The sequence below is a fragment of the Meriones unguiculatus genome, chromosome 8, assembly GCF_030254825.1.
Source record: "Meriones unguiculatus strain TT.TT164.6M chromosome 8, Bangor_MerUng_6.1, whole genome shotgun sequence".
NCBI classification, from domain to species: Eukaryota; Metazoa; Chordata; class Mammalia; order Rodentia; family Muridae; genus Meriones; species Meriones unguiculatus.
The window spans coordinates 19,338,170-19,365,408 of record NC_083356.1 but is presented as its reverse complement, the minus strand read 5'-3'; the positions used below and the strand labels follow the sequence as shown (position 1 = coordinate 19,365,408).

The 27,239-nt window shown below is 52.1% G+C and overlaps 4 protein-coding genes across 9 annotated transcripts; 2 read left to right on the top strand and 2 right to left on the bottom strand.

Annotated features, from left to right (window-relative positions):
- Positions 1 to 1,313: 1,313 nt before the first annotated feature.
- On the bottom strand, positions 1,314 to 10,159 carry Naga (alpha-N-acetylgalactosaminidase). The gene is made up of 10 exons (XM_021646498.2): positions 10,023 to 10,159; positions 9,371 to 9,448; positions 8,602 to 8,737; positions 7,973 to 8,144; positions 7,060 to 7,237; positions 6,737 to 6,831; positions 5,997 to 6,158; positions 4,074 to 4,271; positions 2,388 to 2,531; positions 1,314 to 1,936 (listed from the first exon to the last, which is right to left on the bottom strand). Exons 2-10 carry the CDS (start codon positions 9,384 to 9,386, stop codon positions 1,781 to 1,783), a joined length of 1,257 nt encoding a protein of 418 aa, XP_021502173.2. The 5' UTR covers positions 9,387 to 9,448; positions 10,023 to 10,159; the 3' UTR covers positions 1,314 to 1,780.
- A 4-nt stretch (positions 10,160 to 10,163) lies between these two features.
- On the top strand, positions 10,164 to 16,596 carry Pheta2 (PH domain containing endocytic trafficking adaptor 2). Of its 6 annotated transcripts, none has more exons than XM_060388980.1 (3): positions 10,164 to 11,735; positions 13,128 to 13,326; positions 13,965 to 16,596. In XM_060388980.1, the coding sequence occupies exon 3, from the start codon at positions 14,160 to 14,162 to the stop codon at positions 14,922 to 14,924; it is 765 nt and encodes a 254-aa protein (XP_060244963.1). In that variant the 5' UTR covers positions 10,164 to 11,735; positions 13,128 to 13,326; positions 13,965 to 14,159; the 3' UTR covers positions 14,925 to 16,596. The 6 variants fall into 6 exon arrangements, with proteins under 6 accessions (XP_060244963.1, XP_060244964.1, XP_060244966.1 ...); XM_060388983.1 differs by lacking the exons at positions 10,164 to 11,735; positions 13,128 to 13,326 and adding an exon at positions 12,106 to 12,323 and having other exon boundaries at positions 13,965 to 14,065; positions 14,166 to 16,596; XM_021646502.2 differs by lacking the exon at positions 10,164 to 11,735 and adding an exon at positions 12,106 to 12,323.
- A 264-nt stretch (positions 16,597 to 16,860) lies between these two features.
- Positions 16,861 to 20,724, top strand: Smdt1 (single-pass membrane protein with aspartate rich tail 1). The gene is made up of 3 exons (XM_021646515.2): positions 16,861 to 17,109; positions 18,583 to 18,723; positions 20,486 to 20,724. The coding sequence occupies exons 1-2, from the start codon at positions 16,924 to 16,926 to the stop codon at positions 18,718 to 18,720; spliced, it is 324 nt and encodes a 107-aa protein (XP_021502190.2). The 5' UTR covers positions 16,861 to 16,923; the 3' UTR covers positions 18,721 to 18,723; positions 20,486 to 20,724.
- A 1,119-nt stretch (positions 20,725 to 21,843) lies between these two features.
- Positions 21,844 to 25,920, bottom strand: Ndufa6 (NADH:ubiquinone oxidoreductase subunit A6). Its single transcript, XM_021646517.2, has 3 exons — positions 25,719 to 25,920; positions 22,899 to 23,014; positions 21,844 to 22,045 (listed from the first exon to the last, which is right to left on the bottom strand). The coding sequence occupies exons 1-3, from the start codon at positions 25,852 to 25,854 to the stop codon at positions 21,914 to 21,916; spliced, it is 384 nt and encodes a 127-aa protein (XP_021502192.1). The 5' UTR covers positions 25,855 to 25,920; the 3' UTR covers positions 21,844 to 21,913.
- Between the last annotated feature and the right edge of the window lie 1,319 nt (positions 25,921 to 27,239).

Sequence of the window (27,239 nt, the reverse complement as noted above, 5' to 3'; positions counted from 1 at the left end):
CACAACCCAGAGTCATCTGATCACCTAGCCTCAACTGAGGAACTGTTTACAGTCATCTCGACCTTCTGGCTGGTCTGTAGGGCCTCGTCTTGGTTGCCTTCATCCTTGCGGGAAAGCCCAGCCCAAATCTGGGCAGCACCTTTTGGGGAGAGTCCAGATCCAGGACAGGGGAGGAAGGTTATCGGCTTCCCCTGTCACCGCTGATGAGTCCTTTTCTGGCCTTTCAACAGAGACAAGAGTGGATCTTTAGGAGCGCCGTCCCCTCCCCCCACCCCCGGCACTGCCTAGTCTGCTGGACGGAGCAACTGCATGGTTGTTCTGCCTCCAGGACAGAAGACAGCCATTGTTGGGCTCTGTCTGCCTGTTGAGAATCTAGCAATTATGGGTTTTGGACATGTCAGGTGTGAGACCATTTTGACCCTATTTCCTAAACCAATTGAATAGGTCCTTTTAAAACACACACACACACACACACACACACACACACTAGTTCTGTGCCTTTAGAGAACCCACACATGACATTGTCGAATGCATTCTTCTAAGATTTTTTTTTACACCTTACTGTAGACTCAAGGACCTCCAAACCCTCAAGGTGGAATAGAGATGCACCCAGAAGAAATCTCCTCCTCCTCGGCAGGCCTGCAGCACAGGGCACCCCTGCATTTAAGACATAGAAGGACCCAGCTAGCCCGCTCTGCCACCAGCGTTGTGGGTGGCTTCAGGTGAAGCAGGCATCCCCACATCCTGAGATAAATAAGGCCCCGGGTCGGAACTAGTAACAAGTGGTCCAGGGCCTGCCATTCCTTGGTTGATGCTTCTCAGGAGGAGGAGGGAGTAACAAACCCCAGGACAGAAAGGGCTCCCAGACTTGTGAAGATAGCGAGGAAACTTGCTTCTCTTCTGCTCCCAGGCTGGTTGATAAACAAGGTGCGGGTGGTGGGGACCTCAGGCGGAGGAGCTAAAAGAAAGGGAGACTGTGGGCAGAGTTTAAGCTGTTAAGGGCCTCAGAGTATTGCCACTCCGTCCCACTACGCCGCCACCATCTCAACCAGCGTCAGGCACACCGGGGACGGTCGTCTGCTGGGAGGCAAGCCTGGCATTTCTAGGAAGTAGAAGATGCTGGAAAAGAAATTTTTAAGAGGAAAAAGAGTCCGAATGTCACTCTGGAAAATGAAGGCTAGAAAGATGCTATACATGTTCCATGCGGGATGAGACTCGAAGTCATCCTCTGGGCAGGGCCGGTCAGAGTCCTCCACCGGTCCCCGCAGTCTTCTGCCCCGGGTCTATAACAGCCCAAGTTGATTAGAAAACAGTTTGTAAAAATCAAAGAGCTTTATTGGTGACCTAAGGTCTCCAGGGTACCATTGGAAAGGGCCTTCTCCAGCAGGGAGGCCAATCACATGATTCCTGAGAGTTCCTGGCACGGGGATCTCCATTCTCAATTCGAGCAATTCCAAATCCTGATTTCTGAGTCAGCAAAGTCAGCAGCTAGAGTCCGATGGGCATCAGTGCCCTGCCTGTGGGCTCAGGAGGCTGGCTGAGTTGTTCAGCAGTATCTGCAGAGCTGTAGCCTGAAGGCCACAGGAAACCGCCCCAAGCTTTCCAGGTTTCCAAGGGGCCCCCCTGGGCTCCGGCAGGGCACAGAACCTGGCCCTGCAAATGCACTTTGGGTATGATGGCGTCACATCGCCAAGCGGCCCGGGGAGGACACAGCCCTGCTGCCATGTCCTCCACACGCCAAGGCTCCGTGGTCCAGGCTCACTGGGGCTGCCATAGCCTGTCATTCTTGGGGCCTCACAACTGGGACATGAGTGTGCTCCAGGTTGTTGATGGGGTATAAGTACCACATCACAACCCCCGAAGGATTGATGATCACGGTGAAGTTGGTTTCACTGTGGAGGCCGCTGATGACGTCCCTGGTGAAGACGTTCTGGCCCTGTATTGGGGAGAGAGACAACATTATCAAGGCTAACCTGAGAACAGCCATACAGAGACACCCCCCCCCGAAGATCAAGAAGCCTGTACTTCAGTCTATCTGTGCTGGGACACAGCACACCCCATGGGAGTGAGAACTCTGTCAGCAAGGCTGAAAGAAGCCCCACCGCATGGCAAGCTCTAAGGACAGCGGCAGCGAAAGCTGAGCAGGGACAGAGGACCAGCTTGGGAGGTCAAGGGTGGACATTCATATCCAGAGGCTCCATCGCCACAACCGGAACAAACAGTGTAGAAAACAGCACTAGCCCCAGCGTTCGGTTCGGTGCCTCTAGCTGCCCTTCCCACCCCAGGAACCATCTAGGGCTCTCCAAGGTACAGGGGACACCGTATGTGAAGTAGGGCCACCTGGATGCCAGAGGGCTGAGCCAGGGCCTGTACGGCGGGGCACTCACCTCATACACTCTGTATCTGGGGAAGTTCAGCTGCAAGAGGGAGCAATGGAAGAAGTATGGCATGTCTACCCTGCGGCTGAAGAAGACCAGGGCGCTGGCATCGTTAGACAGAGGCCGCTTGAACACTTCAATTTGAGACTTACTCTAGGCAGAAAAGATAACCAATGGCTGGAGGCTCACGCTCAGTCTGATCCCGACATCCCTCCCCTTCTCTACCATGCCCCAAGCTCTCTCTCTAACCCCAGCCCACAGCTCTGTCATAGAGACTTGAGGACAATGCGATGCAACAGCCATCTAGTACCTACACTTTTCTCTCCCCTCCTCGACTCAGCAGCTGCTAACTGACACAGGCTCTGCCAGGCCCCCGCCCCAGAATGACAAGAGGCATAGACACAAAGAACTGAGGGCATGCTGTACACTGCCAAGACCATTCCAGGGCTGCAGTTGGGGATACTAGAAGAGGGAACAATGAATACTGCGGGAGGAGAGGATGCAGTTGGCCTCAAGTAGAGTTTCATCATCCAGACTATTCACTCCTCAGGCTCAGCACCACCATTGGCACCTAGGCAAGACTAATTATCTCCTTGGGACATCACGAACTCAAGTGCCTTCTGGCTTTTGGTTTTGGGAAAAGATTTATTATGCTTATGTGAGTGTTTTGCCTGCGTGTATGTAAACGCATCATGTGTACACAATGCTCGAGGTCAGAAGAGGATGCTAGATCCCTGGAACTGGGGTTACGGGCACCACATGCTTTATGAACCTGGAGTCCGCTGGAAGAGGAGTTAAGTGTTCTTAACTACTGAGCCATCTCTCCATCACTAACGTGTTTGTTTGTTTGGTTTTTTTCTTTGTTTGTTTTGTTTCTTCCAGACAGGGTTTTTCTGTGTTGCCTTGGCTGTCCTGGACTCACTTTGTAGACCAGGCTGGCCTCGAACTCACAGAGATCTGCCTGCCTCTGCCTCCTAGAGTGCTGGGATCACAGGCGTGCACCACTGCAGCAAGCTCCATCACCAACTTTTATTAACTAATAACATACGTGTGTGTGTTTGTGTGTGTGTGTGTCAGAGAACACGTGGAAAACAGAAAACTTGTGGCATTTGGTTTTCGTCTTCTATCTGTGGGTCTCAGGACTGAACCCAGGTCATCAGGCTCTGTCACTTTACCAGCTGAGCCTTCTTGCTGGACCTCCACAAGTGCCTTCTATAGTATAATAGAGTTCTTTTCATTAGACATTAGGATTTATATGCAGAACAAAGGATTTGGGGTGACATAATTCAAGCAGAATCATGTGGTCTTGTTTCTTAGATTCTGGAAGTTCCAATTGCAGTAGAACAGAGTTACTGAGAAAATGCTTATAGCATGCCCAGCCCGAGGTGATGCTCAATGAACAGTGGACACTTGCAGTAGTAACAGTAGTCTTTTGCTACTGTACATTCTTGGAACTCAGGAGACAAGTACTTCCTGCACACATCACCTGAACGCAGCTGTCCGTGCCTCACCAATCCCCTATGTTCCTGTCATGTACCCCCACCCTGACTCCAAGGAACTGTCCTGCTCTGTCTCAGGCAAGAAGCCAGCAGCTCCTACGGGACCAGAAGGGAGACCCAGCCCCAACCCTGCGGCTCTCAGGGGAGCCCCGTTCTTTACCCTCCCCTTCTCTTCTCCTCCTCATCATTCCAGTACCTTGAAGATCCTGCGTCCCTGGATGCCTAAGGGGTCCTGATTGATTTTGATCATGAGTGGATTCTGAAGAATGTCTATGTTCTGGGGGGAGATGGTACGCAGGTCCGTGGACATGAAGAGGGGGGCTGCCAGTATTGTCCACAGGGCCATCTGGGCCCGGGATTCATCAAAGCTGAGGCCAAAGTTCCCAACGAGCAGCTGGGGACACAGGAAAGGAGCAATCAGGGTTGGCGTCCTCAGGGAGGTGGGTAGCAGGGCCAAACATTGGCCAAGGCAAGAGCAGACAATGATCAGGGAGCCAGCTATATTGGGGGGGGGGGCGGCTGGCTTAGCACAGCCAAAGGGCACAGGGACAGCAAGTCACTTCCCCTCCCTTGTATAGAGTGGGGGTGATGACCTTTTTGGAGCTCTGAGCTCAGGTGATACAATAACCCGTGGCCAGGAAGTTTGTGAGCGGGGAGATGTAGGTTAATAAATACAATACAAGGGCTCTGTGCTAGAGGGAGTTCAGGGTTAGCCTGGGCGACTCAGTGAGATTTGTCTCAGAGTAAAGATTAAAAAAACAGGGTGAGTGATGGCGGGTATGGTGGCGCATGCCTGTAATCCCAGAATTTGGGAGGCGGAGGCACGAGGATCTCTGTGAGTTTGAGGCCAGTCTGGTCTACAAAGAGAGTCCAGGACAGCCAGGGCTACACAGAGAAAACCTGTCTTAAAAAAAACAAAAATTTAAAAAAAAAAAAAAAAAAAGGGTGAGTGTGTAGCCCAGGGTTCGGTCGGTGCTTGCCTAGAGTGTGTAAAAGCCTTAGTACTGGGAGAAAACAAAACAAAACAAAACAAAAATCAAGAAGAAAGGCTGGGTAGGCTCTGTGGCTCCCGCCTGCAATCTCAGCACTTGGGAGGTAGAAGCAAGGGGATTAGGCATTCAAGGCCATCCTTGGCCACATGAAGTCTCCACTAAAAGAGCCTGTCTCAAAACCAAACAGATGAATGTGTCACACACACCCTTGTCCCCAGCATGTAGGAGATAGAGGCAGGTGGATCTCCATGAGTTCAAGGGCAGCCTGGTCTATAAAGCCAACCAGGGCTGTACAGAGACTTTGTCACAAACGGAACAACAAAAACAAACAAGAGAGAGGGAGAGGCTGGCCAGGCGAAGCTGCAGAGCTAGAGCAGGAGCTTCACAGCAGGTGAGCTCGGCTCCCCAGGCTGGGCCCCTCCTGCTTCATCGTCAGCGACTGGTGCGGTTGCTGCCTAAATAAGCTGACCATCACGGAAGTCTGTGTGTAAGCCGCTGCAGCTAGGACTGGGCTCTGAAGGATTGAGAGCAGGATGGAGGGCCAGCATGCTGGTGGGCGGGGTGGGGCAGGGCTGGGGGCTTTGTGGGGCTGGGGAGGGGCGCGTGTGAGAGTGGCAGAGGAGCAGAGGCAGAGAGGAAAAGGGACGAGAGAGTGAGATCGCAGGGAAGGTGGGTGGATGCTACGGATGGGCTTTCAGAGCTTTGAGAGACATCGGAATGTCCTGGGGAGATGCTGAACAGTGGGAATTCCCAAATTCTGCTCTTGAACATTATGATGTGAAAGAGGGGAAGGGTGGGGCCTGGAAGAGCCCTACACACCCAGTCCAGGGATACAGCTTTAGCCCAAGAACAGTGGTTCTCAATCTGTGGGTCGAGACCCCATGGGTATGTGTGTGTGTGTGTGTGTGTGTGTGTGACATATTAGATTATGGTTCATCCCAGGGGCAAAATTAGTTATCAGGTAGCCGTGAAGTAATCCTATGGTTGGGGCCACCACAACACTTGGAACTATTATTAAAGGGTTGCAGCATCAGGAAGGGTGAGAGCCACTGCCCTATAGGGAAGAGAGCATGGGGGTTGCACAGCACAGACAGTGGGGGCAGAGCCCTCCCCTTCCACCCTGGTACCATGTCTGGGTCATTCCAGCGCCCGGGACCTGACACTGGCTGCAGTATGTCCTGGTGCTCCACAACCCAGTCCAGGATGGACAGCACACTCTTCCAGGAGTCCTGGATATCGTTATAGTTGCGCCAGAGATTGCAGATGCTGGCAATCAGGGTGTAGTTCACCTGCATGTCGGGAAAGGCAGGAGCCAGCATCAGTCACCTGGCTGCTCAGGGGCCACCTACCAGACGGAAGGGGCTGGCTGACAGAGGCTTGCAGTGAGGCGGGGGAGAGGCGCTCAGGGGTGTGTGGCCTGGGACGGACGGTGGCCAAAGTCAGGGGACCTTCCCTCCATGTGGGGGGTGTACCATCACCCTCCCCACCGTGCGTCACACACGTGACGTGCGCTCCCATTGCTTCAGTGACAAGCCGCCTCCTTCAGGTTTGGAGGTCTGAGCCCTCTCTGAGGCTCTGCCTGGCCTCAGCAGCCTTCTGGGTTTTCTGGCACGCATGGAGCCACGCAGGGATTCTGACCACTTGCTGAGCGTTGTGACCGTGGCTGGCTTGCCTTGGATGCCAACCCCGACATCCTACCTGATGAGCTGGCAGAGGCCTCCTCTACGGTTCAGTGACCTGGTGTCTAGACACCCACAAATGGGTGTGTTGGCTGACTCTGAAGCTAGCTATGGTGGCAGCCTCCCACAGGCCCGGCCTGTAGGAGGTGGTGGGGCCTGGCAGTGGGAAGCTGTGGCAGGCAGCTTACCTTGGGGGGTAGGCCCCCTTCGTAGGCTGGCCAGCTGCAAGAAAAGGCGATGGGACGGCCTGTGGCATTCAGGGCAGCAGCCATCATGGGGTAGCCTGCAGAAACCCCAATTTGCTGATTGAGCAGGCACAGGAGACAGTCTAGAAAGTGGCTCCCCGCACCTTAAAGACTCGCTTCCTGGGTACCAAGCCTCAGGAGGTAATTATAGTGCATCTTTAGGGAGCCCCGGGAGCTGCAAGCAGGGGTGAGGGGTTTGGGAAAACCGCCACCTCTGGGTGCAGACAGACAGCTCCAGATGAGGGCGCTGCCAGCAGCAAGCTCACCCTTTGCGCGCTCTTTGGCAGACGAGAAACAGCCATCTAGCTTCAGCATGTCCACCTTCCACTCGGCAAAGGTTTCGGCGTCCATCTCCACTTTGTCTAGTGTTGTGCCAGGGTAACCCATGCAGGTCATTTTGCCTAAGTCTTCATAGATGCCTAGCTTCAGACCCAGGGAATGAGCCTGGGGGGGGGGGGGTGTTGAAGAGACATAGTGGCTCAAGTGAGACGCTCTGGGCAGGCACGTCCGACGGAGCCCATTACCACTGTCAGTGGCTCCCAGGGCTGAGGATGTACAGCTCAGCTGGCAGAGTGACCACCCACCATGCCCAAAGCCCCGGGTTGGTGGCACGCACCCGGCACTCTGGGGGTAGAGACATTTGTTTGTTTGAGACAGGGTTTCTCTCTGTAGCCCTGGCTGTCCTGGAACTCTCTATGTGGGCCAGGCTGGCCTTGAACTCACAGGGCTCTGCCGGCCTCTAGACCATAGGATAAAAGGCATGTATCGCCACGCCCAGCTAGCACCCAGAATTTCAAGCTTATCCTCAGCGTCAGTCTGTTGGAGGTCATCCTGGGCTACACAAGACCCCATCTCAATTAAATAAAGAAAGTAGAAACTCTTAGTGGCTTCCACTGATCAAGACAGGTCGCAGCTTGGCTGGCCTCTGCTAGCTGTGGCCACCTCCCCTCCAGCAGTCTGTTGCCTTGAGGCCTTATCTCTGGGATCAGTTCAACCAGATGCTTCCTCCAGGGATCTTGCTTTTTGGTAAGGTCCCTTTCTGGCTCTTACCTCAAAGGGTCAAAAGCAGGTATTCCGTTTTCAGTTTTCACCACCAGACTGAATTCTCCAAGGGGCCTGTGCTAAGGAGAGGCCCGGGCTCCCACGCTAAGGGGCAGGGCTGGAGCAGGTGGGACTTACATAGTCAGCCAGAAAGGCAATCCCGTGAGGGAAGCGCTTGAAGTCAGGCATCAGGCGGCCTTGGGCGTCACGCCCACCAATCCAGCAGTCATCAATGTTGAGGTATACATAGCCAAGATCCCGCCACCCATCCTGGGCCAGCCGGTCAGCCATCTCCATGAAGAGCCGTTCACTGGCGAGGGACAGGAGGGTGGGGCGGCTCAATAGACCAGGCTGCCCCCCATTTCCGCTCTTTCCCTCTGTTCCGGGTGGGAGTTCTGACTGTAAAAGGCCTGCCTCTGCTGTCAGCTGGGGACTAGGCCAGATAACAACTGCGAATGACCGCCCAGGATTGCGTTAGGGTGGGGTGAAAGGGGTGGTCTGGCCCCCAGGACAAAGGGCAGGACCAGGCCAAGGGAAGCATGTGGGGCCTCTCTGGCCTTTGCTCTCTTTTCAGTTACCTTTGCGGGGGGCAGGTCCCCCTCAAAGTCCCTGCCCACTGAGGCCCCAAGGAGGTCACAGGGCTAAGTGTCAGACAGACCTCCGGTCTGCAGTGTCTGTGGGCTTGATGATTCTGACCCCGCGTTTGCTTTGCTGGTGAGCGTCCTGTCAGCACTTTGTTGCCCTGGATGTGCACAGATCCCCCTCACCTGATGCAGTTCTTTGGGTCCTCCTCACAGTTGATGTTGCAGCGGAAACGTTCCCAGGAGAGCCAGCCCATGGGCGGCGTCCGCAGGAGCCCATTATCCAGCAGCAGCACCCGAGCCACCAGGGCCAGGAAGAGCACTGGGGTGGGGGGAGCAGGGATGGTGACTCCTTCAGCCTCCCTAGTCGTCACCTCTACCCCCACAGCCCTCCTCAGCCATCACTTCACCCCAGCACAGCCCAGTGGGGGGGGGGGGGTAGCGTTGGCTCAGCCTGGAAGTGCAGCACGAGGGAAAGCACGTGAGGCAAGGCAATGTATTCACCCGCTCCCTCTCGTCACAAGCTGGGGGTCAACACAACCGAGCCCTGAACTCACGTCCCTGATATATGTGAGACCGGACCTCCTCTCTCCAAGCTACACAGAGGTGGCAGCGGGTTTTCTGAGGCCTTCTAAAATGCTCATCTACATGAGAGCCCTTCCTCTTGGATTTCAGTTTCCTTACATATAAATCACCCTGCCTGCTTTACAGGGCTGCCATGGCAGGCCGGTACCGGGTAAGATAGGACCTCTACACGGGAGAAAGGAAGTGGCCTCTTTGGAGGGGAACCGATTCCGGGGTGTGGAGCATCTCCTTGCTTTTCCTGGCCCCATTCCAAGAAGAAGTGAGGAACGTTTCTCCTCGTAGAACCACATCAAGAGAGCTCGGGAGGAACTCCCGCCCTCCTCACCCCTCCACTACCCCCTCCCCGCAGCACCCCAGGAAGTGTGGATACCTGTCTTCTGCAACATTGCCTTGGGAGTCAAATCTCAGGACCCAACCGAATCTGCTCTCAGCAGCTTTATACGTCCAACTGTGGAAGATAACAGACGTTATGTCTCTCACCCACCCCGCCCCCCCAGGTAGAGTGGCACCCGCCTTTAATCCCAGCCTTCCGGAGATAGAGGCAGGACGATCTCTTGTGGTGTTCTGGTCCAGCCTGGTCCATACAGCGAGTTTCAGGCCAGGGTTACACAGGGGGACAACTGTCTCTAAAAAGGAGATGTTATGGCGGACGTTGAGGCCCACGCCTTCAATCTCAGCACTCCTGTGAGTTCGAAGATAACCTGATCCAGGACAGCTAGGGCTACTATGTAAGGATCCTACCTCCGAAAACAAACAAAACAGTTCTGGACTCCACACTTGGGCCCAATTCGCTTTCACTGCCGTCACTCCCTCCCCAGCCATCACTTTCCGGAATCTGAGCTCTTCTACTACCTGTAGGTCTAGGACTTTTGCCAGACCAGTGCCCAAGAGCGACTGGTTCCAGGAAGCCCAGGAAAGAGGGAGGCCATGGGTTGGGGCCAAACTCCAGACACCCGCGTGGGTCCAGGTTCTCCGCCTCGGCCCTCAAAAATCGCAGGCCCGGGGACCCCGTTGGTCCTTACCCTCACACTCGCTCAGTCAGCTGTAGCGGTGCACCTTCTCTCGTGAGACCCCGCCGGGCCGCAAGTACCTATAACGACACGGGAGGCGGAGCATCGCGGGACAACCCTTCCGGAGCAACCAATCAGAATCCCCTAGCAACGCCGTGCCCTCCCTCTATGCCTCAGCTCCCAGCCTCCAGACGCTCCGCCCATCTGAGCGCGCGTCCTGCGGGAGGGAGCTCCGCGGCCCCGTGCGCGCGCTGCCGAGCCGGTGTCCCCCGGGCTCCGACTGCCCGCGCCCAGTAAGCGGCTGTGCAGTGAATTCGTACAGAGGACCAAACGAGACAGTCCAGAAACCTGGCCCTTAGCCGCTCAGAAACGGTAGTGAAAGAGGCTGGTGGGATTTCACCTCAGGTCAGGAGGCTGCCCCCTCTCTCGGACACCCAAGGGGGTTGTTCGCCCACCCACTCCCCAAATTTATTTATTCATTCAGTTATTGATTGGACATATGCTTAGGTGCCAAAACGCTGTTTCTGGACGCCTTCACACGGATGTTAACTGTAGGGGCTTGTGCTAGCTTCCACATCTCAGGTACTGGCAAACCCACTTCTCTGTCTATCCTACCTTCTTTCCCTCAGCCTTCACAGGTAAATCCTCCCAAACTCCTGTGTCGTGAGCCTTCAGGCTCCGCCCCTCATCTCACACGGCGAGGCTGGGCTCATCACATACTGCCTGGATGCTTCAGAGAAGCTCAAAGGCCCCCCTGCTTCCACCTACGGTTACCTTCTCCGCCGCAACCAAGGCAAACCTTGAAAACTCAGCCCCGTGGGCTGGCAAGATAGCTCAGTGGTCAGGCGTTCCGTTTCCAGACTCACATGGTGGCTCACAGCCACCCCTACTCCAGTTCCAGGGGGGCTGATAGCCTCGTCTAAACTCTTCGGCCACGAGGCGTGAACACACGCGGTGCGCTTGCATGCATGCAGTCATAACGCTCGTTCCGAATAAAATAACCTAAAACGAACCCAACCCAGCCCCGGCTACTCCTCCATGTGATGGCTATTCTCTTCACGTGGAGAAATGGCGTTTCTAAGCCCCACCCTCTACCTTTTGACCCCATTGCCTGCTGTCCCCTTCCTCACTGCCCCTCCTTGTGGGCCCTCAAACACAGCAAGCCCCAGGGCCTCTGGATTAGCTGTTCCTCCTGCCTAGAACGCAGTTCTAGATGCGGGCATAGCGGACACCCTCTTTTCCCTTATTTGTCCAAGTGAAGTCTACTGTATCGGTTCTCTTTAAGCCACCAAGCCCCCCACCCTCAGGAGACCCATGCTCTATTTCCGCAAGCGAACCTTGGCGCTGTAACGCCTTTTGTCTAGCTGATTAACTGAAGAAAAGTTAGTAAACAATAACAATAACAAACACCCACCTCGCCTCCCCACCCCCCCCCCAAAAAAAAACCACCCAGCAAAACTCAGAATGTAGAGAGTGCTTCTCTGCATTGTGAGGTCAGGGAGGAGACCTCAGAGCTGACGGCTGAGACTTAAATGTCAGGGAGTGGGGGTAGGGTGAGAAGGGCCAGCTGGGCTTCAGGAACTGCAAAGCAAAGGTGGCAACCCACAAGGCCCTCGGGCAGCCATTTGAACACCCTTGCCTCCAGGGCTCCTGGGAATTCCTGCCTCCTGCCTTCAGTGCTTTCCTGCAGTCTTCCCTGCAAGCCTAAGGATGGACAGACTTCAGGTGGGCTACAGACCCGCACTAGCGGGTGATAGAAGCCATCACAGCCAATTTCTAGAGGCCGAGATGGAGCTAAGCCAAGAACTTTGTTGAGAACCTTGGCAGGGTTTTGCTGGTTGTGTAGGAGCTCGCCTTAGGAAGTGAGCTACCCGCTGCCTCGCTTGGCTTGGCCCTGCGGGAGGGAGACTGACTGAGGGGCAAGGGCAAAATAAAGGAACACCCCGAATTCTCCTTCGGTGGTGGGCTGGAGGCCTGTGAGTAGTAAGTAGCCTGTGGGTAGCCTGAGGTTGGGCCCGGGGTTCGAGGCCTTCCCTCACCAACACGTCCTGTGGCTCAGGAGGGTCCCTACCCTCTAGGGCCTCATTTTCCCTCCGGTGTTCGTGCAGAAGCGACTTTGCAGATTCCCAGGCCTGGTGGGTACTGGGCGGGGAGCGGCCGGGGCGGTAACACGAGCCTCCCCTCCCGGGCGGGGTCTCCCAGCTCCTGCTGCCGCGTTAGCGACTGGGGCGGAGGCGCGGGGTCCAGAGCGGGAAAACCCAGGGGGCGAGGGCGACCGCATTTCGCCCAACGAGTCAGGCTCCGGCGCTGGAGGTGAGAGCCGGCCGGGCTCCGGGAGGAGGTGACCGGGAGGGCGTGGCCGTGGACGTGGCTGAAGAGCCCGGGCGGGATCCAGGGATCCAGGGACCCTGAGGGCCGCCCCAGGCAGAGGCCTCAGCGGCAGGCGCTCGTGGGCTCGGCCCATCCGATGGGGCCCACGAAGGGCTGAGGCTAGAGCGTCCTTCCTCTATTCCGGGCCTGCTCGCTTCTCTTCGGAGCCCTTCTTCCCCTCCCGCATCCTGGCTGCGATTTCATCATTCACTGCTTGACTAATTCATTATTTATCTAATTGTATTTGCTTACTGCGAGTCTCTCCTGCTAGAAAATAGATTTCAGGAGGAGAGGACCTAGTTTTGTCCGCTGATGTATTCCCAGGAATTCAGCAAGCCCGCACAGGGCTGATTATTGTAGGTTACTGGAAAGTCAAGCTTGTCCTGCAAATGGGGACAGTGATAAATGAAAACATTGGGGCAGGGCAGAAGGGACAAAGCAAGAAATGGAGGGCTGCTGGCCAGTTGACCTTAGATGAAGCCCCTTTGGGCACAGTTGAGAGTTCTCTGCGTGACTGCTAAAAGTGAATGCCAGGACGCCGTCTGGCATTTAACTGACCTACCTCATCTCAGGGGTCCCAGATTTACAGTCAAGAGACAGTGGGCCAAGACACAGAGGGAAGTTGCCCTGAGGGATGAGTGGGGCATTAAAAACGGGGAGGCAGCCCTTCCAGCAAGAAGCTGCCCTTTCACTGGGGCCCCAAAGTTAGAAGAGCCATTCTCACGTTCTTTGAGAACTGTTTTGCAGGCTCCCTGGGAACCAAGTAGCTGAGCTGTGTGGTCAGATAAGAGACCATCCTGTCCCCACCTCTGTGGGCTTTGCTGATAAGTGTGTTACCAACCGGGCCCCACCTAGGAAGTGTGAGACCAAGTGCTGACTTGGTCATCATATGACCCTTGCCAGTTCAGCTGCCCCGTGGGAGCCTTGAAACACCGGCATTTGGCAGGTATGTCCTTCAATGCCCCCGGGGCACACCATGAGCAGGTCTGCTTTGACCCCTCACTGGTCTGCCCCTCCACTGCCGCCTTCTGACTCTGAAACCACAGGTTCTCATTAAGGTGGGCTGGACGCCTCTGCAAGGCTAGTAGGGGCCTAGGAAGGTCTTGGGATCCCCGGACGGACGTTGATTGGCCTCAGACTTGGAGAGGGAGGCCCTCATGTTGGGAATGGTTGAAGCACAGAAGTTTCTTTGGGCTTGAAGTCTCTTTCATCCCTCTCCTGGGATTATTATTCTTTCAGCTTAAAAAAAAATGTCAACAGCGACACCCAGGTTAGCCAGGGATATGGTGTGACCCTGTTTGAAAACCATAACAGCTCTTTACCAGGAGGCCTGGGCGGTGCTCAGTGCCCTTGCCTTCAAAGCTGAGCATGGTGGTAGGTCTGCACTCCAGGCACTGTGGAAGCGGTGACAGCTGGATCAGGGGCTCAAGCTACTCATCCTTGGCTACCGAGGGACTTTCAAGATCAGCCAGGGTTACACCAGAACCCTGACTTTAAAGAAGACACTAACAAACAAAATACCAAGTCAGCTCCTGCTATTTCTCTCCTGGTACAATTATTGCCTTTTCTGTTTTTCTGTTACAGTTTTTCCATGTCCAAGTTATATTTTGGGGGGGGTGACCCTTAATGACCTTGGAGATGAAAGGCAAGGAAGACTCTGAAGTCTGAGAGCTGCAGAGAACATGGTCAGTAGGAGCCACAGGACTGGGCTACAGGTCTGAGCTGGGGCCTCTCCTGGGGGTGCTACCAGCTCTCTAACCCACTGTTCTTGTGGACGCCATGAAGCTGAACAAGAGGAGTGTGGCCCACTATGCGACGAATGATTCTCCAGCGGACCACACTGGCTTCCTTCGTACTTGGGGAGGACCAGGGACTCCACCCACTCCCAGTGGCGCCGGCCGGAGATGCTGGTTTGTTCTCAAGGGCAATCTACTCTTCTCTTTTGAGAGTAGAGAAAGCCGGACCCCGATGAGCCTGGTGGTGTTAGAGGGCTGCACGGTGGAGCTGGCCGAGGCTCCTGTGCCTGAGGAGTTTGCCTTCGCCATTCGCTTTGACGCCCCTGGAGTGCGCCCACACCTGCTGGCAGCGGATGGGCAAGTTGCCCAGGAGGCCTGGGTGAAGGCGCTGTCTCGAGCCAGCTTTGGCTACATGCGACTTGTGGTAAGAGAACTGGAGAGCCAGTTGCAGGATGCCCGGAGGAGCCTGGCCTTGCATCACTGTGCATCCCAGAAGGCTGTTGCCGGCTGCAGTAAGTCACAGGCTCCTGATCGCTGGACTCCAGGCCCTGAGAATGGCCACTTTCTCCTCAGGGAGCGCAACTCCGTTGGTACTGTGGAAGAAAGGGGGAGCAGGCCAGTAGGTCGGGATGTGACTGAGTGGGAGTTACAGGGCCCTGCCAGCCTCCTCCTAAGCAGGGGACAGAGCCCCGTGTCCCCTGAGACCTCCTGTTTCTCTACTCTACATGACTGGTATGGGAAGGAAATCATGGAGCTGAGGCGAGGGTGGCAGCAAAGGGCCAAGGGGAGCCAGCCAGAGAGCAAGTAACAGAATAGGCCCTGAGCCAGGGCCTTTTTAAACGGTGGCCCTGTCCTGCTGGCCGGGATCCCAGGGTCAGAACTTCAGGAGTTAAATGTTTACTCATTTACCAGGTTGTTTTTGTTGTGTGTGTCTCCCTCCTGCTCTGTAGACTTTCTCTAACCTCCACATCCTCCCCAGGTGGCTGATGGGAACGTAATGTAGGAAGGGACTGTGCTCCCTGCCCCTGCAGGACACTCTAGCCGTTATTTCTAACACAAGAAGTCTTGGGCATCTCTAAAGGCCACAGGTGACAGGAGTGGCCTTAAGACTGACATTAAAATGGTTTTTGGGCAGGGATCCCTGTAGGAGAGGGTCTTCAGGTGCCAAAGAGGGATCTTGTCTCTCCCCCGCCACCGCCACCCTGTCAATGTACAGCGCTGGACATTGCCCCCAGAGAGGCAGGCAGCCTTTTACAGGAGAATCTCTGCCTGAGCAGTTGTCATGGCCATTCCTAGGGACCCTGTCATCTATTCGGCTTGTTTCCCAAGGCTTGTCTACCAAGAACACTCACGGCTACTCTCTCCTGAATCACCTCAAGTATCTTTTTCTTTTGTTCTAAGAGGCCAGATGGCTGGGTCTAGAGCCAGAAGCGGGGGTGATCTGTCCCCTTTGTATAGGTGTAGTGAGAGTGACTGTGGGAAGATGTAAAGAGATACACCCTCTTTCCAAACAAAATCTGCCTCTCCCGACCTCCCTTCCTTCCCTATCTGAGGCCTTGGGGCAGCCTCACCAAAACCCATCTAGGCCTAAAGGTTGAACTTTGCCTCCAGGAGACTGAGTTTCATGGTCTCCTTGGCCAGGGCCAATTCCTGTGGGGCTAGCCATGTTTCTCGGAGCCTGCTTGTAACATCATGGCCAACTGCCCTTCATTGTACACACAGGTACTACAGGTCTTTGTTAACTTTCTTGTTACAGTAGTCAGTGTTGGCTCCTTAAGTAGTTTTGGGGTTTGGACACCAGGTCTCACTTTGTAGCCCACACAAGACCTGGAAATCATTCTTAGCTTTGCAAGGGCTGGGATTATAGATGCGAGCCGTCTAACTTGTTTTTGTTATTGTTTTGTAGGAGGACGTGGTGGGAAAGCCTGCTTTCCCTTTATAATCAGAACAGCAAAGTTTGCAGGGTTGGTAGCAAGAAGGTAGAGGAAGAGCAAAGAGTTCAAGGGCACCCTTGACTACCCAGTGAGCTTTTGGCTAGACTGGACTGGGCCCCTCTCAGGAAAGTATTCATTTTGGTTCTTATAATCAGTGTGTTTACAAATGAAGAATCAGGACTCAGAGCTGCAAAGCCGGTGTCCGAGGCTAGCAGCCAAGGGAGTCCGGGAACCTGTCTTGCTGGTACAACTTGCATCTATTTGCGTATTCCCTAGCCCTGTATGGGAAGCCCACTGCCCACCGCACCCGTGTGGGAGTGCTCACAGACACACAGGCTCTTGTTAACTCGTTTTTGTATTTTGTAGACAGGGTCTCACTGGGTAGTCTGGCTGTCCTGGAACTCACTCTGTAGACCAGGCTGGAGAACTCACAGAGATCCTCCTGCGTGCCGGGATTAAAGGCGTGCGCCACTCCCCCTGGCTTTTATTAACCTTTTATTGTTACAGTTTTCTTTTATCAATTCAAATACCAAGTAAAGTTTTTCATTACACATTTTGGTTGCTTAATTCAAGGGCGTGGGAAAGGGGTGGTGGTTTGAAGTGGGTGTGGAGGAAGGCAAACACCTACAAAGGGAGCCCCCGCCACGGGCGGCCCCGCCCTACAGTCTGGGCGGGGCGTCGTCCTCCTAACGTCACCACGCCCTACGTCACTACTCAGGACTTCCCCACCGGTACCGGAATGCCTGTGTGGCGCAGGCGTAAGGGGCGGCGCTTCTTGTGCACGTCGCTAGTCTCGCGATGCTTGGAGGAGGCTTTCTGCGAGAAGGCCGCAGCGGGGCGGGGTGTGGCTCCTGGGGAGGGGCGGAGCTGGAGATGGCGTCCGTGGCGGCTCGCCGGCTGGCCTGGGTAGCGGTCCGACCCGGGGCTCTCTGGAGCGTGCCGAAGGGAAGGGAAGGTGGTGATGTCTGTGCCGTACCGGGCAGCTCAGGCCGCAACCTGGTACCGTCGAGGTCAGTCATCGTCACTCGCAGCGGCGCCATTTTGCCCAAGCCGGTGAAAGTGAGTGTCTGCCTGGAGGCGGGGCGGAGAGATTGGGACCAATCGCTTGGGGAGTGCGTGGCTCCTGGGGATGATTGACAGACGTGGAGGCCAATCATAGTACTGACGCAGCGGACCTAAGCCTCGATTTGCTCAGTTGGGTCGTGCTGACTTTGACAGGTGGAGGAAAAGGCGTAAAACCCAGTGTTAAGCTGGGTTCCGGGACACACGGGCTGGGGTGCAGCAGCGTAATGTGCGCTGTCTTATCTTGAGGGACCAAATGAGCCATTCCTCCAGGGCCAGAAGAAAGGCTTTGTGTCGATTTGTACAAGTCATACAATCTCTGCCCCGGAGGTGATGGGATAAAACAACCCGGAAAGCGAGAAGGGAATATTTACTAAGTAATATACGTAGTAAAAAGAAAACGAAGGAAAAAGGATGTGGGGACCTTCTGTCCTGAGAAATGTGCAGGGAATCTGCAGCAGGGTTTTTACAGGTGAATCAAGGCAGAGCCTTGAAGCCGGCGTACGAAGCTGGCGGCAGTTGGACCTTGACGACGGGGAGCACGTCCTGGTTTTCCACCACTGAACTCCGTCACTTGCCCTCAGTACCCCTAAGGAAAATGGAAAGTCCCTGATACTAAAGGTGTGCTTTTTGACTGCAGGCTTGTGTGGAGTTGAAGGGAAAACAGCATCCTTTAGAGCTAGACTGACCTGTACTGACAGTTGACCGCAGTCGCGGTTCACAGCAAGAAGCAGGAAGGTACAGCTGCTCTATGAGAGAGGCAGAGTTAGGCAAAACAGAAAGTAAATGCTAGTAAAATCTCACTGGCATTCCTCTAACATCCCATGTTTTTAAAGTTTAATGTGAAAGTGTCGCAGGCAGCAGGAACCAATTAAAAAAGAACTGGCAGAACCCTTCACTGTAACCTCTTTGTAACTCACTTTTTATTCTATGAGCATAGATGTTTGCCTGCATGTATGTCTGTGCAGCACTTGAATGCCAGATTGCTATAGCGGCCAGAAGAGGGTGTGGCATCCTGTGGAACTGGAGTTACTTCCTTGTGAGAGGCCATATGGGTGCTGGGAAACAAACCTAGGTCTTCAGGAAGAGCAGGCAGTGCTCTTAACCACTAAGCCATCTCTCTAGCCCCTGAAACTCGCTTTTATTGTGTGTAGAGCTGATCATAGTCCAGCCATCCTGGTGCTCTTACCCAACCAATCCATTATGGTTTTTGCAAGGAATTAACTAGTTGTGGCTTAATTTTTAATTGCTTAGTTTCCTAAATTTAGTTTAGCTTTATGTTTATCTTTTTGATATCCATTTTGATGGCCACAAAGCCCACATTGTCTCTTTGTTGCTCTGAGTTTTTTCAAAGACTTTGAAAATCAAGTGGTGTCTGGATCTGGGGCCCACTGGAGGAAATGCCCCTGAGGCAGGGCTTGAGGTGTGTTGCGCAGGTCTCCAGAGCTCACGGCGCTTCTTTCTCTGCAGATGTCCTTTGGTCTTCTCCGGGTGTTCTCCATTGTGATCCCCTTTCTCTATGTGGGGACCCTCATTAGCAAGAATTTTGCTGCTCTACTTGAGGAACATGACATTTTTGTCCCAGAGGATGACGACGACGATGATTAACAGGTAAGACTTGCCTTGCCGTAAATGGGCAGGAACAAGTAGGTGGATCAGATGATCCGAGATACAGTGCGGCCTGCAGCAGCATTTGGATGATCGGGGCAGAAGCAGCAGTGAGTTCACCCACTTGAAACTTTCTTTTTCTCCCGTGTTGGATGGGCTAACCTGACTGACAGAGTCACTTTTATCTCTTACCACTAGGTAAAGGCCCTAGCTAGCCTTTTGCTTGCTCTTGATGTACCTTCATTCAGTCAAGTGACATTCTCTTGATGATTTAATATGCTTTATACTTTATAAGTCATGCAACCTCTGCCTCAGAGATGAAGGAATAAAACAGTGAATCATGAAGCAAGGTAAAGGGATGCAAAAGTAAGATTTCAGTAAAAAGGGAATATGGGAAAGGGTAGGTGATGCTGAGCAGGACCTTCAGTCCTGAGATCACTGCAGGGAACCTTGCAGCAGGGTTTTACAAACGAATCAACACAGAGCTGTGAAACTGGTGTCTGAGGCTGACCACAAAGTTAGGTATTGGCATTCATGGTTCTTGGCCAGGTTAGTGGGGCCAACAGTTTAAAATTTAGAAGCTGGCAAGGGAGTGGGAGAGATGGCTCAGCTATTAGCCCTTGCAGAGGACCCAGATTCCACTCTCAGCACCCACTTTGGGCAGCTCAGTCACCTGTAACTCCAGTTCCAGGGGACCCAACATCCTCTTCTGGCCTCTGTGGGCATCCACACACATTGCACAGATACACATATAAGTAATTTTTAAAAAGGAAACCAGCACTGCTGTCAGGTTTGAGACAGGACTCACTATGTAGCTCTGGCTATCCAAGAACTCCTGTACATACCAGGTTGGCTTCAAACTCACAGAAGTTTGCCTGCCTCTGCCTCCCAGGGCTGGGATTAAAAGTGTGTGACCTGTTACTGCTGTCAGCTTTAAACGGTGCACTGGCCTAGCTAGTACTCCCTGCCACAGGGCTCCGAGTGCTCTTCCCTCTCAGCTTTCCTGTGATGTTTTATATACTGCACGGCTATACCTCTGTCACAGACAAGGACACTCTGCCTCTCTGCCTGGCATACTTGTCATGTTCTGGTCATACCTTGTAGTCCATTTTCATCTTCCATATTCTCAACCATAGGAGGAAATAATCTTGAGAGGCCAGGTCTTCTGTGGTGATGCTGGAGTGGGTTCTCTTAACATTTATTTATGTATATATGTGTGTGAATACAGTACTCATGGAGGCCAGGAGACTGTCAGACCCCCTGGAGCTGGAGTTACAGGTAGCTGTGAGCCATTTCTTGTGGATCTGAACTCTGCCTCTGCCAGAGCAGCATGTGCTCTTAACTGTGAGCCATCTCTTCAGCTCCAGGAGTCATTTCCTGAGTTACCCTCATTCTTACCCATCTCAAAGTATTGGCCCATTGTTCTTCCACTACTCTGTCTTAACTCCATCCATTTTTCATTGTCTTTGCCAGGTGTTCCTTTACCCTCCTATTTCAAATGACTATTGCTAAAGCCTGCTGTGGTATCACCAGCTTTTGTGATCCCAGCACTGAAGTAGAGGCAGAGCTCAAAGATAGCCTGGCTAACACAGGACCGTAGCTCAGAAAAACAGAAGAGAAATGCCCAGGCCTGGTGGCACACACCAGTAATCCCAGCACTGGGAAGTTAAGATCGTCCTTGGTACAGTGTATATGAGACCACTCTGGCCTGAGTGAGACTGTGTCTTTAAAAAAAAAAAGTGCCTGATGCTTGCCTTTCTTATAGGACTCAAAGGAGGAACAGAAAGGAGAAAGCACTAACAGAGGAATCGGTGGCATGCTCAGCTCCTTCCCTGTCGGCAGAAGGGTCAAGGAAAGCCCTCTGCCTCACCTCCTCATGATGTGACAACAGCCCAGAGTCCTGTGCTTTGGGAGTTTCCCTCAAATGTGCTGTCCACAGAGCACTGGAAACAACAAGCAAGCAAATTATAAGTACATAATAAATGAGTCGTGTAAGACTGAAAAGTTGTTCCCATTCCTTACTCCCAGCAAGCTTAGTTGTACTTTGTTGTCTGTTTCCAAGAAGCATCTACTTTAGAGCTGGGATTTCCAGGCTATTATACAACCACAAATTGAAGTAAGGGGGATTGAGGCCCTTTTTTCTTCTGAAGATTTTTTAAAATAATTTTTGACTGTATCTGTTTGTGGGTGCTAAGGCATATGATCCCCTGGGGCTGGAGTTAAAGGTAATTATGAGTTGCTGGATATGGGTGCTGGGAACCAACTCTGGTCCTCTGCAGGAGCAGTAAGTGCTTCTAACCACTGAGCCATCCTTCTATCCCCCAGGTCCCCATCCCTGTCCCCCACCCCTTTTCAACTTAGGTAAAGTCCAGCAGAAAGATGCCTCAAAGCCGCTTAGGCTAACTGAAGCCTTAATCCTGGAGGGGTTGCTATGTGCCCATTATGCAGTTTCGTTACTGCTCAATAGAGTATTTTGTAAAGCTTGGGACCCTTAGGGGAAAAGGGTTTCCTGGTGCTGTGGAGTCAGTAATTAAACCCAAAGATTCTAAGTGCCTTTCTCCAGCATTTAGGACTGTCTAGGGATGGAGGGAGGAGCGAGAACATCAGTAGATCAAGGTCACCCCTTGATCTACAGTATGAAGCTATCCTTGGCTACATGAGATCCTGTTTGAAAAAAAAAAGCATAGAAGTAGTAGGTCAGTTTTATTCTTTTGTTTGAACAGTTGTGCCCCTGCATAATTAGTAGGAAGTTAATCTCATTTTAAGGGCCAGTGCTTCTAAGTAGCAGGTCTAGGTCTTGGAGCCGCCACGTTCCAGAGGAAAATAGATCATCTTGTCAGTTCTACCACTGTCCCTATAGTACTGCTCTGTCCCCTCTGACAGGAGAGCCTTGACATCAAGATGCCCAATCTTGGAAGCTACATAAATAAGTACAACTACAATGACAAAGTAGCCTTATGTCCCTTCCTGCTTCCCCACGCAAGGGTCTGATTCAGTCGGCAGCAAAGAGCACACTCTGAGGAGGGAAATAACATGGCATGTACATTAAGGCCCCACACACTTAGGCAAGAAGTGAGAGGGACCACAGGAAAAGGGTTCACCAGTGAAATTTTATCACAAAGCCACCATCAAGTAATGAGTTTATTTGTACTCTTAAAATAAATATTAACATGCACCTTCCCATCAGGTGACCTCATGGATCATGGCCAATATAGAACTTGGACAGGAAATCCTTTGGCCTCGGTGTTTCTGTTTCATGGAAGAACCGCATAATGTGTGTCCGCTGCTTCCATATTTTAATGGTTTCCTGGAGCTCCATCTTTCCCTGTGTACATGAAGGGAGAGCTGGTCAGTTCCAACCATCAAAGGAACACAATGCTGAGGCTCAGTATTCTGTTGTGTGTGGCATAGATTTGTTAATGACCCTGGATAAGGAACTCTCCTGAGGCAAGTTTCTGAGTCTGGAAGGTACTGGGACTAAATGTCCTGAGGCCTTTCAAACAGAACTGACCAACAGGTCCCAGGACTGTGTAACATGATTGGTTTAACTTCATGTTTCTGCCTAACAGTTCTGTGTTATTTACTGGTCTGCTGTGAAGCTACTGATGATGGAAGAGAACAGGCCTTGGAAACACAAGGGCCACAATTTGAGCCCATTTGTACCATATCCCAAGCTATCCTGCCTTCTGGTGGTTAGCATACAGGTGAGACGGCAACTTCCAGGGTGGCATCCCACAAGCACTCCAACTTCCTGCTTTATGTTGTTAAAGTTACAGAATGCAGATCCCAACAGGCTTCCCCTTCAGTAATCTTGTAAGCTTATTGGGGGTTGAGGCAAGAGGATGTCTAGTTCCAGCCCAGGCTACATTGTGAGACCCTGTCTCAAAGTAGAGCCCTCCAAGTGGAGAATGGTAGTGCACGCCTTTAATCCTGGCACTTGGGAGCAGAGGAAGGTGGAGCTCAGGGCTGGCCTGGTTTACATGGCAAGTTCCAGGCCAGCCAGAACTACATAGTAAGACCTTGGCTTTAAAAATAAAAGAAATAGGGTCCTCCAGGTTGAAACAGCAACAGCTGCTGAGTCAGCAGCCATCTTTTAATGGAGGTGGTATTTACTTGAAGACTCAGAAGCACAGGACAAGCTCGCAGATCTTTTAAGTTTGTCAGAGAGGGTCAGTTACCTTAATGACCAGGAGATCAACCACTCTGGGGTCTGTGACATGGGCATTCTTCTTGAACATTTCTCGGACTTTATCCCGTCCCTGTTTCACAGTGATATCCAGCTGGAATGAGTGCACTAAAGAGAAAATACCGCGGTAGAAATTAGACCATTTACGCACGCTTTTAGGAAGCTTATGGCAGTGGGTGTTCACTGAACATGTACGAATGGCTCGCTTACTTCACGCCACATAGCCCAACCAACCCTTAGCCTGGATACAGGTCTTACTTTCTTGCCCAGCCTGGAGCTCAAGTCTCTTTACTGGGACTCTGGAGACTAGTACTAGAGGGGCGCCCACCTACTTTGAGTTGGGAGAAAAGGGCTGAGGTTGAAGCTAGGGCTTTCTATCACTGATGAATAGCCCTGCCATATTATTTTTATATGGAACAACCAGCAAAAGAAGACACCAGAGTGGAAAAGTTGTGTAAAATAATAGAGTATAGGTTTGTGAGTATTATAGGAATTTGGGAGCTGAGGGGTATTGTTAATGGTTTGTATGGTGAGGCTTTAATCAATCAGACTACCTGGGGGAAGGAGAGGTATTTGAGATTTAGCTTCACATCTCTCTAGGCCTTAATTGAGATTGAGACAGTCATCTCTGACTGCAAACAAGACACACTGCTGCCATCATGGAACCATAAGACCTCCCAACCCCCATATAAGGGCCTGAAACCAAACATAATAAATTTTGTTTTCTTCCCTTAAAAGGGGTGGAGGTCTGCAAAGGTGGTTCAGCAGTTAAGAGCACATACTGCTTTTCCAAAGGACCCTCAGTTCCAATTCCCAGCACCCACACCAGGCAACTTAAAAAACACCTGTAACTCCAGCTCCAGGAATCCATGCATGCCTATAGCCTCTGCCAACACTTGCATTTACCTGGACACACACGCAAAATTAAAAGTAATAAAATATATTAAAAAAAATCACACTACCTAGCAATCCATTATATCAGTGGCTAGAACAGTGGCACAAACTGAACTTGATGTACACATGGGTGTCCCCTGGAGACTAGTTTGTAAACTGGACTTGGTGAGGGTAACATGCCTGTAAACCAGCCTACAAGTTGGAGGTCTGCCTGGTGCGTTACGGTAGTATGGATGTATGGCAAGACCTTGTTTCAAAAGAAAGAAAATCAGGCTTTAGCCATTTTTATCCCTGACACTCAGCCCTTAGCAGATTTGCTAATGACATCACGGACACAAAAGGACCGGTAGGGGTTAAATGGAAAGGTGACCAAAACACACAGGCTAAGAGAGAATATCGAGGCTTTATAGGCATCCTGGTTAGAGATCAGTGTATTTATTTAATGGGGATGCCCTGCACTTCAGCCAGCCTTGTGACTTGTCCACTCTGATCTACAGAACTACTGCAACCAGCCAGCCACGGTGGCACATGCCTGTAATCCCAGCATCGGGAACTCAGGCTGATTGATCAAAGATTTGAGGCAAAATCCTAACAAAACCAAAAACAAGCCCAGAACGGTGGCACACAAAGGCAGATGGATCTCTATGAGTTCAGCCCGGTCTACTTAGCAAGTTCCAGGCCAGCCAGGGCTACAGAGTGAAGCCCTGTCTCAGAAAAACAGTACACACACACACACCATGTATAAATCAAGTTTGAGTTTTTCATTATACTCAAATTCATTGACCACAGAAATGGTAAACTACAAATTTAGGTTCTCAGCTGGTCACCGAGGTCAGCCACACACAGGAATTTCAGGAAACTATAAAATGGCAAAGGTACTAAAACAAATGCAAACTGATACAGAACCTGGAAGCAGCAGGCCTAGAGACTGAAGTGCTCACTTTTGTATAGCTGCTCTCGGGTAAACGTGGGCCTAAGAACTATGAGGAATCTTCTCATCAGTGCCTCCCCCAAGTTTTATGTCAGTTACTATAATAACCTATCTAATACACTGGCTCCCTGAAGAAGACAGTATCATGCCTATTCCACAGATGAGCAAACAGCCTTGATGATAAATCTTAACGAAGCTAATAAAGGCAGAACCCGAGGAAAAGTGCTGTTGCCTTCTCAGCAGCGCTGAGGTGTGCCATAGAGCTGTCACTCACTGGGAAATGCCTTCCCCCTTCTGATCAACTGTGGTGGTCCAAGTTAAACGTTATGTCTACTCAACAACATACGCCCCTGGATTTACGACATCTCGACTCGGTTTCCCTCCCCTTTAAAATCCACTGTACTGGGAGGAAGATATCAGGATATCTTCCTCCTGACTCAGTACTCAGGTAACAGATTGGCTTCTCCACCATCTAAGGGAAAAGAGGTGTTCTGTAGCAGTAGGGGTTAGACTTCAAAATACTGGAGCACACCGGGTTAGGGAGACTTGAGAGGCCATTTCGCCTGGAGGCTACTGGATGACCTTGGCCAAGTCGTTTTCCTCTTACGGTGCGGTTTGTATCGCAGAGTGGGGAATGGCTAACTGCTCAAGTCCTTCGCCACTTTGGTTACAAAATCCAAGAGCATCTGGAACTTTTTCTGGCACTGTACGGTTGAGCCTGGCTTCCAGCTAGCCGGGGCTAGCTCTGCACCACGGACGCGTCACTTCGTCTCTCAGAGTCTCAGCTCTCCCCTCCCAGGGGCTCCGTGAGAAATACAGGCACAGAGGCCTCCAAAGCGACCAGGCGCTCAGAAGCTCTGGCCCGGTGTGGGGCACTTCTGGCTTGCGTGACCCCCTTCCCCGGAACCCAGGGGTCGTTTCTGCCCTAGTCGGTGACCTCAGCACGCCAGGTGCCTCCGGGGCATTCAGTGCACCCCTGCTTCTCACCGGTGTTCGGCACCTCCCGATACCAAGCGCGGTAGAGCTCGCGCACCCTTCGCTTGGCCTCGTTCAGGTCGCGACTGAAAATGGGCTTCACCGAAGTACTGGCGGCAGCGGCCTGACGAAGGCCGCTGGCCGCCATCTTGCCGAGGAAGCCTCGCCCCCCTCGGCCCGCGCATGCGCCGTGCTACGGGACGCGACGCCGCGCCTTCCGAGATCCGAGTAGGCGGGTCGGCTGGATTGGGGCTCTCGGATTGGCTGGTTTGAGCTTTTTGCTGTGTAGGGCGGGACGTTAAGGGCACTAACTGAAAAGGATCTTGGGTTCAAGAGAAGACTTCTTTCACGGGAGGGATGTGTGGTTGTTTCAGTGGTGATGGAAATGAGCCAGGAGAGAGGGGGAAACAATACAACAATACGCAAGGGAGAGAAGAGAAGGCCAGAGAGAATGGGGTGCAGGAGCCTTAGCGGGTCACTTCCGTCACCTGAAGAGGAGCGGGCCTGTGGGAAAGCGAAGGAAGATGCTCGCTGATGGTGTTCTCGGGACACGGAAAACCTGGAGCCGAGGTGGGGCTGAAGGTTTACAGAGAGGATCTGAAATCATCTCTGGAATACGGGCAGGTGACCCTGGGTCCATCTAGTATCGGAGACCTAGACTTTACAGTGGCATCTAGTGACGCTAATGTGGGATTTCAGACAAAAGCCCCCTTAAGGAGGTCAGAAAATCACCCTCACTGTGCCTTTAATCATGATGAAGATAATGAGGATGATAAGTTGTTTTTATTTTTATTTTTATTTTGGGGACAGGGTCTCACTATGTAGCTTTGTAGCCTTGGCTAGCCTGGAACTTGCTATGTAGATCAGGCTTACCTTCACCTCATAAAGACACATCTTCCTCTTTCTCCTGAGTGCTGAGATTAAAGGTGTGTACATACACCCACATTATTTTTAAAGGCTACATAAAACTGGAAACATGCTAAACTCTTGGTTGGTATTTTTGTTTTTTTGAGACAGGGTGTCTCTGTGTAGCCTTGGCTGTCCTGGACCAGGCTGGCCTCAAACTCACAGAGCTCTAGCTGCCTCTTCCTCCGAAGGATCAAAGGCATACGCCACCACTGCCTGGCTTTTGGTAGGTAGTTTTTTTTTTTTTTTAGATTTATTTATTTATTATTTATATAGTACTCTGCCTGCATGTGTACCTACATGCTACAGGAGGGCACCAGATCTCACTAGAGATGGGTATGAGCAACCATGTGGTTGCTGGGAATTGAACTCAGGACCTTTGGAAAAACAACCAGTGCTCTTAACCTCTGAGCCATCTCTCCAGCCCCTAGTTGGTAATTTTAACCATTTTTATTTACTGTTATACCTGTTCCCAAGGACATTTTATACCATATGTTTAATAGGCCTGTGCTTTTTAAAAATTTATTGCTGAATGGAAAATAAATACGTAAAAGAAGGACATGACAGCTCTTAGGTAATAGTGGAGGAGGTTTATTATAGATATGAGGGAGAGTATAGGTAGAGGCA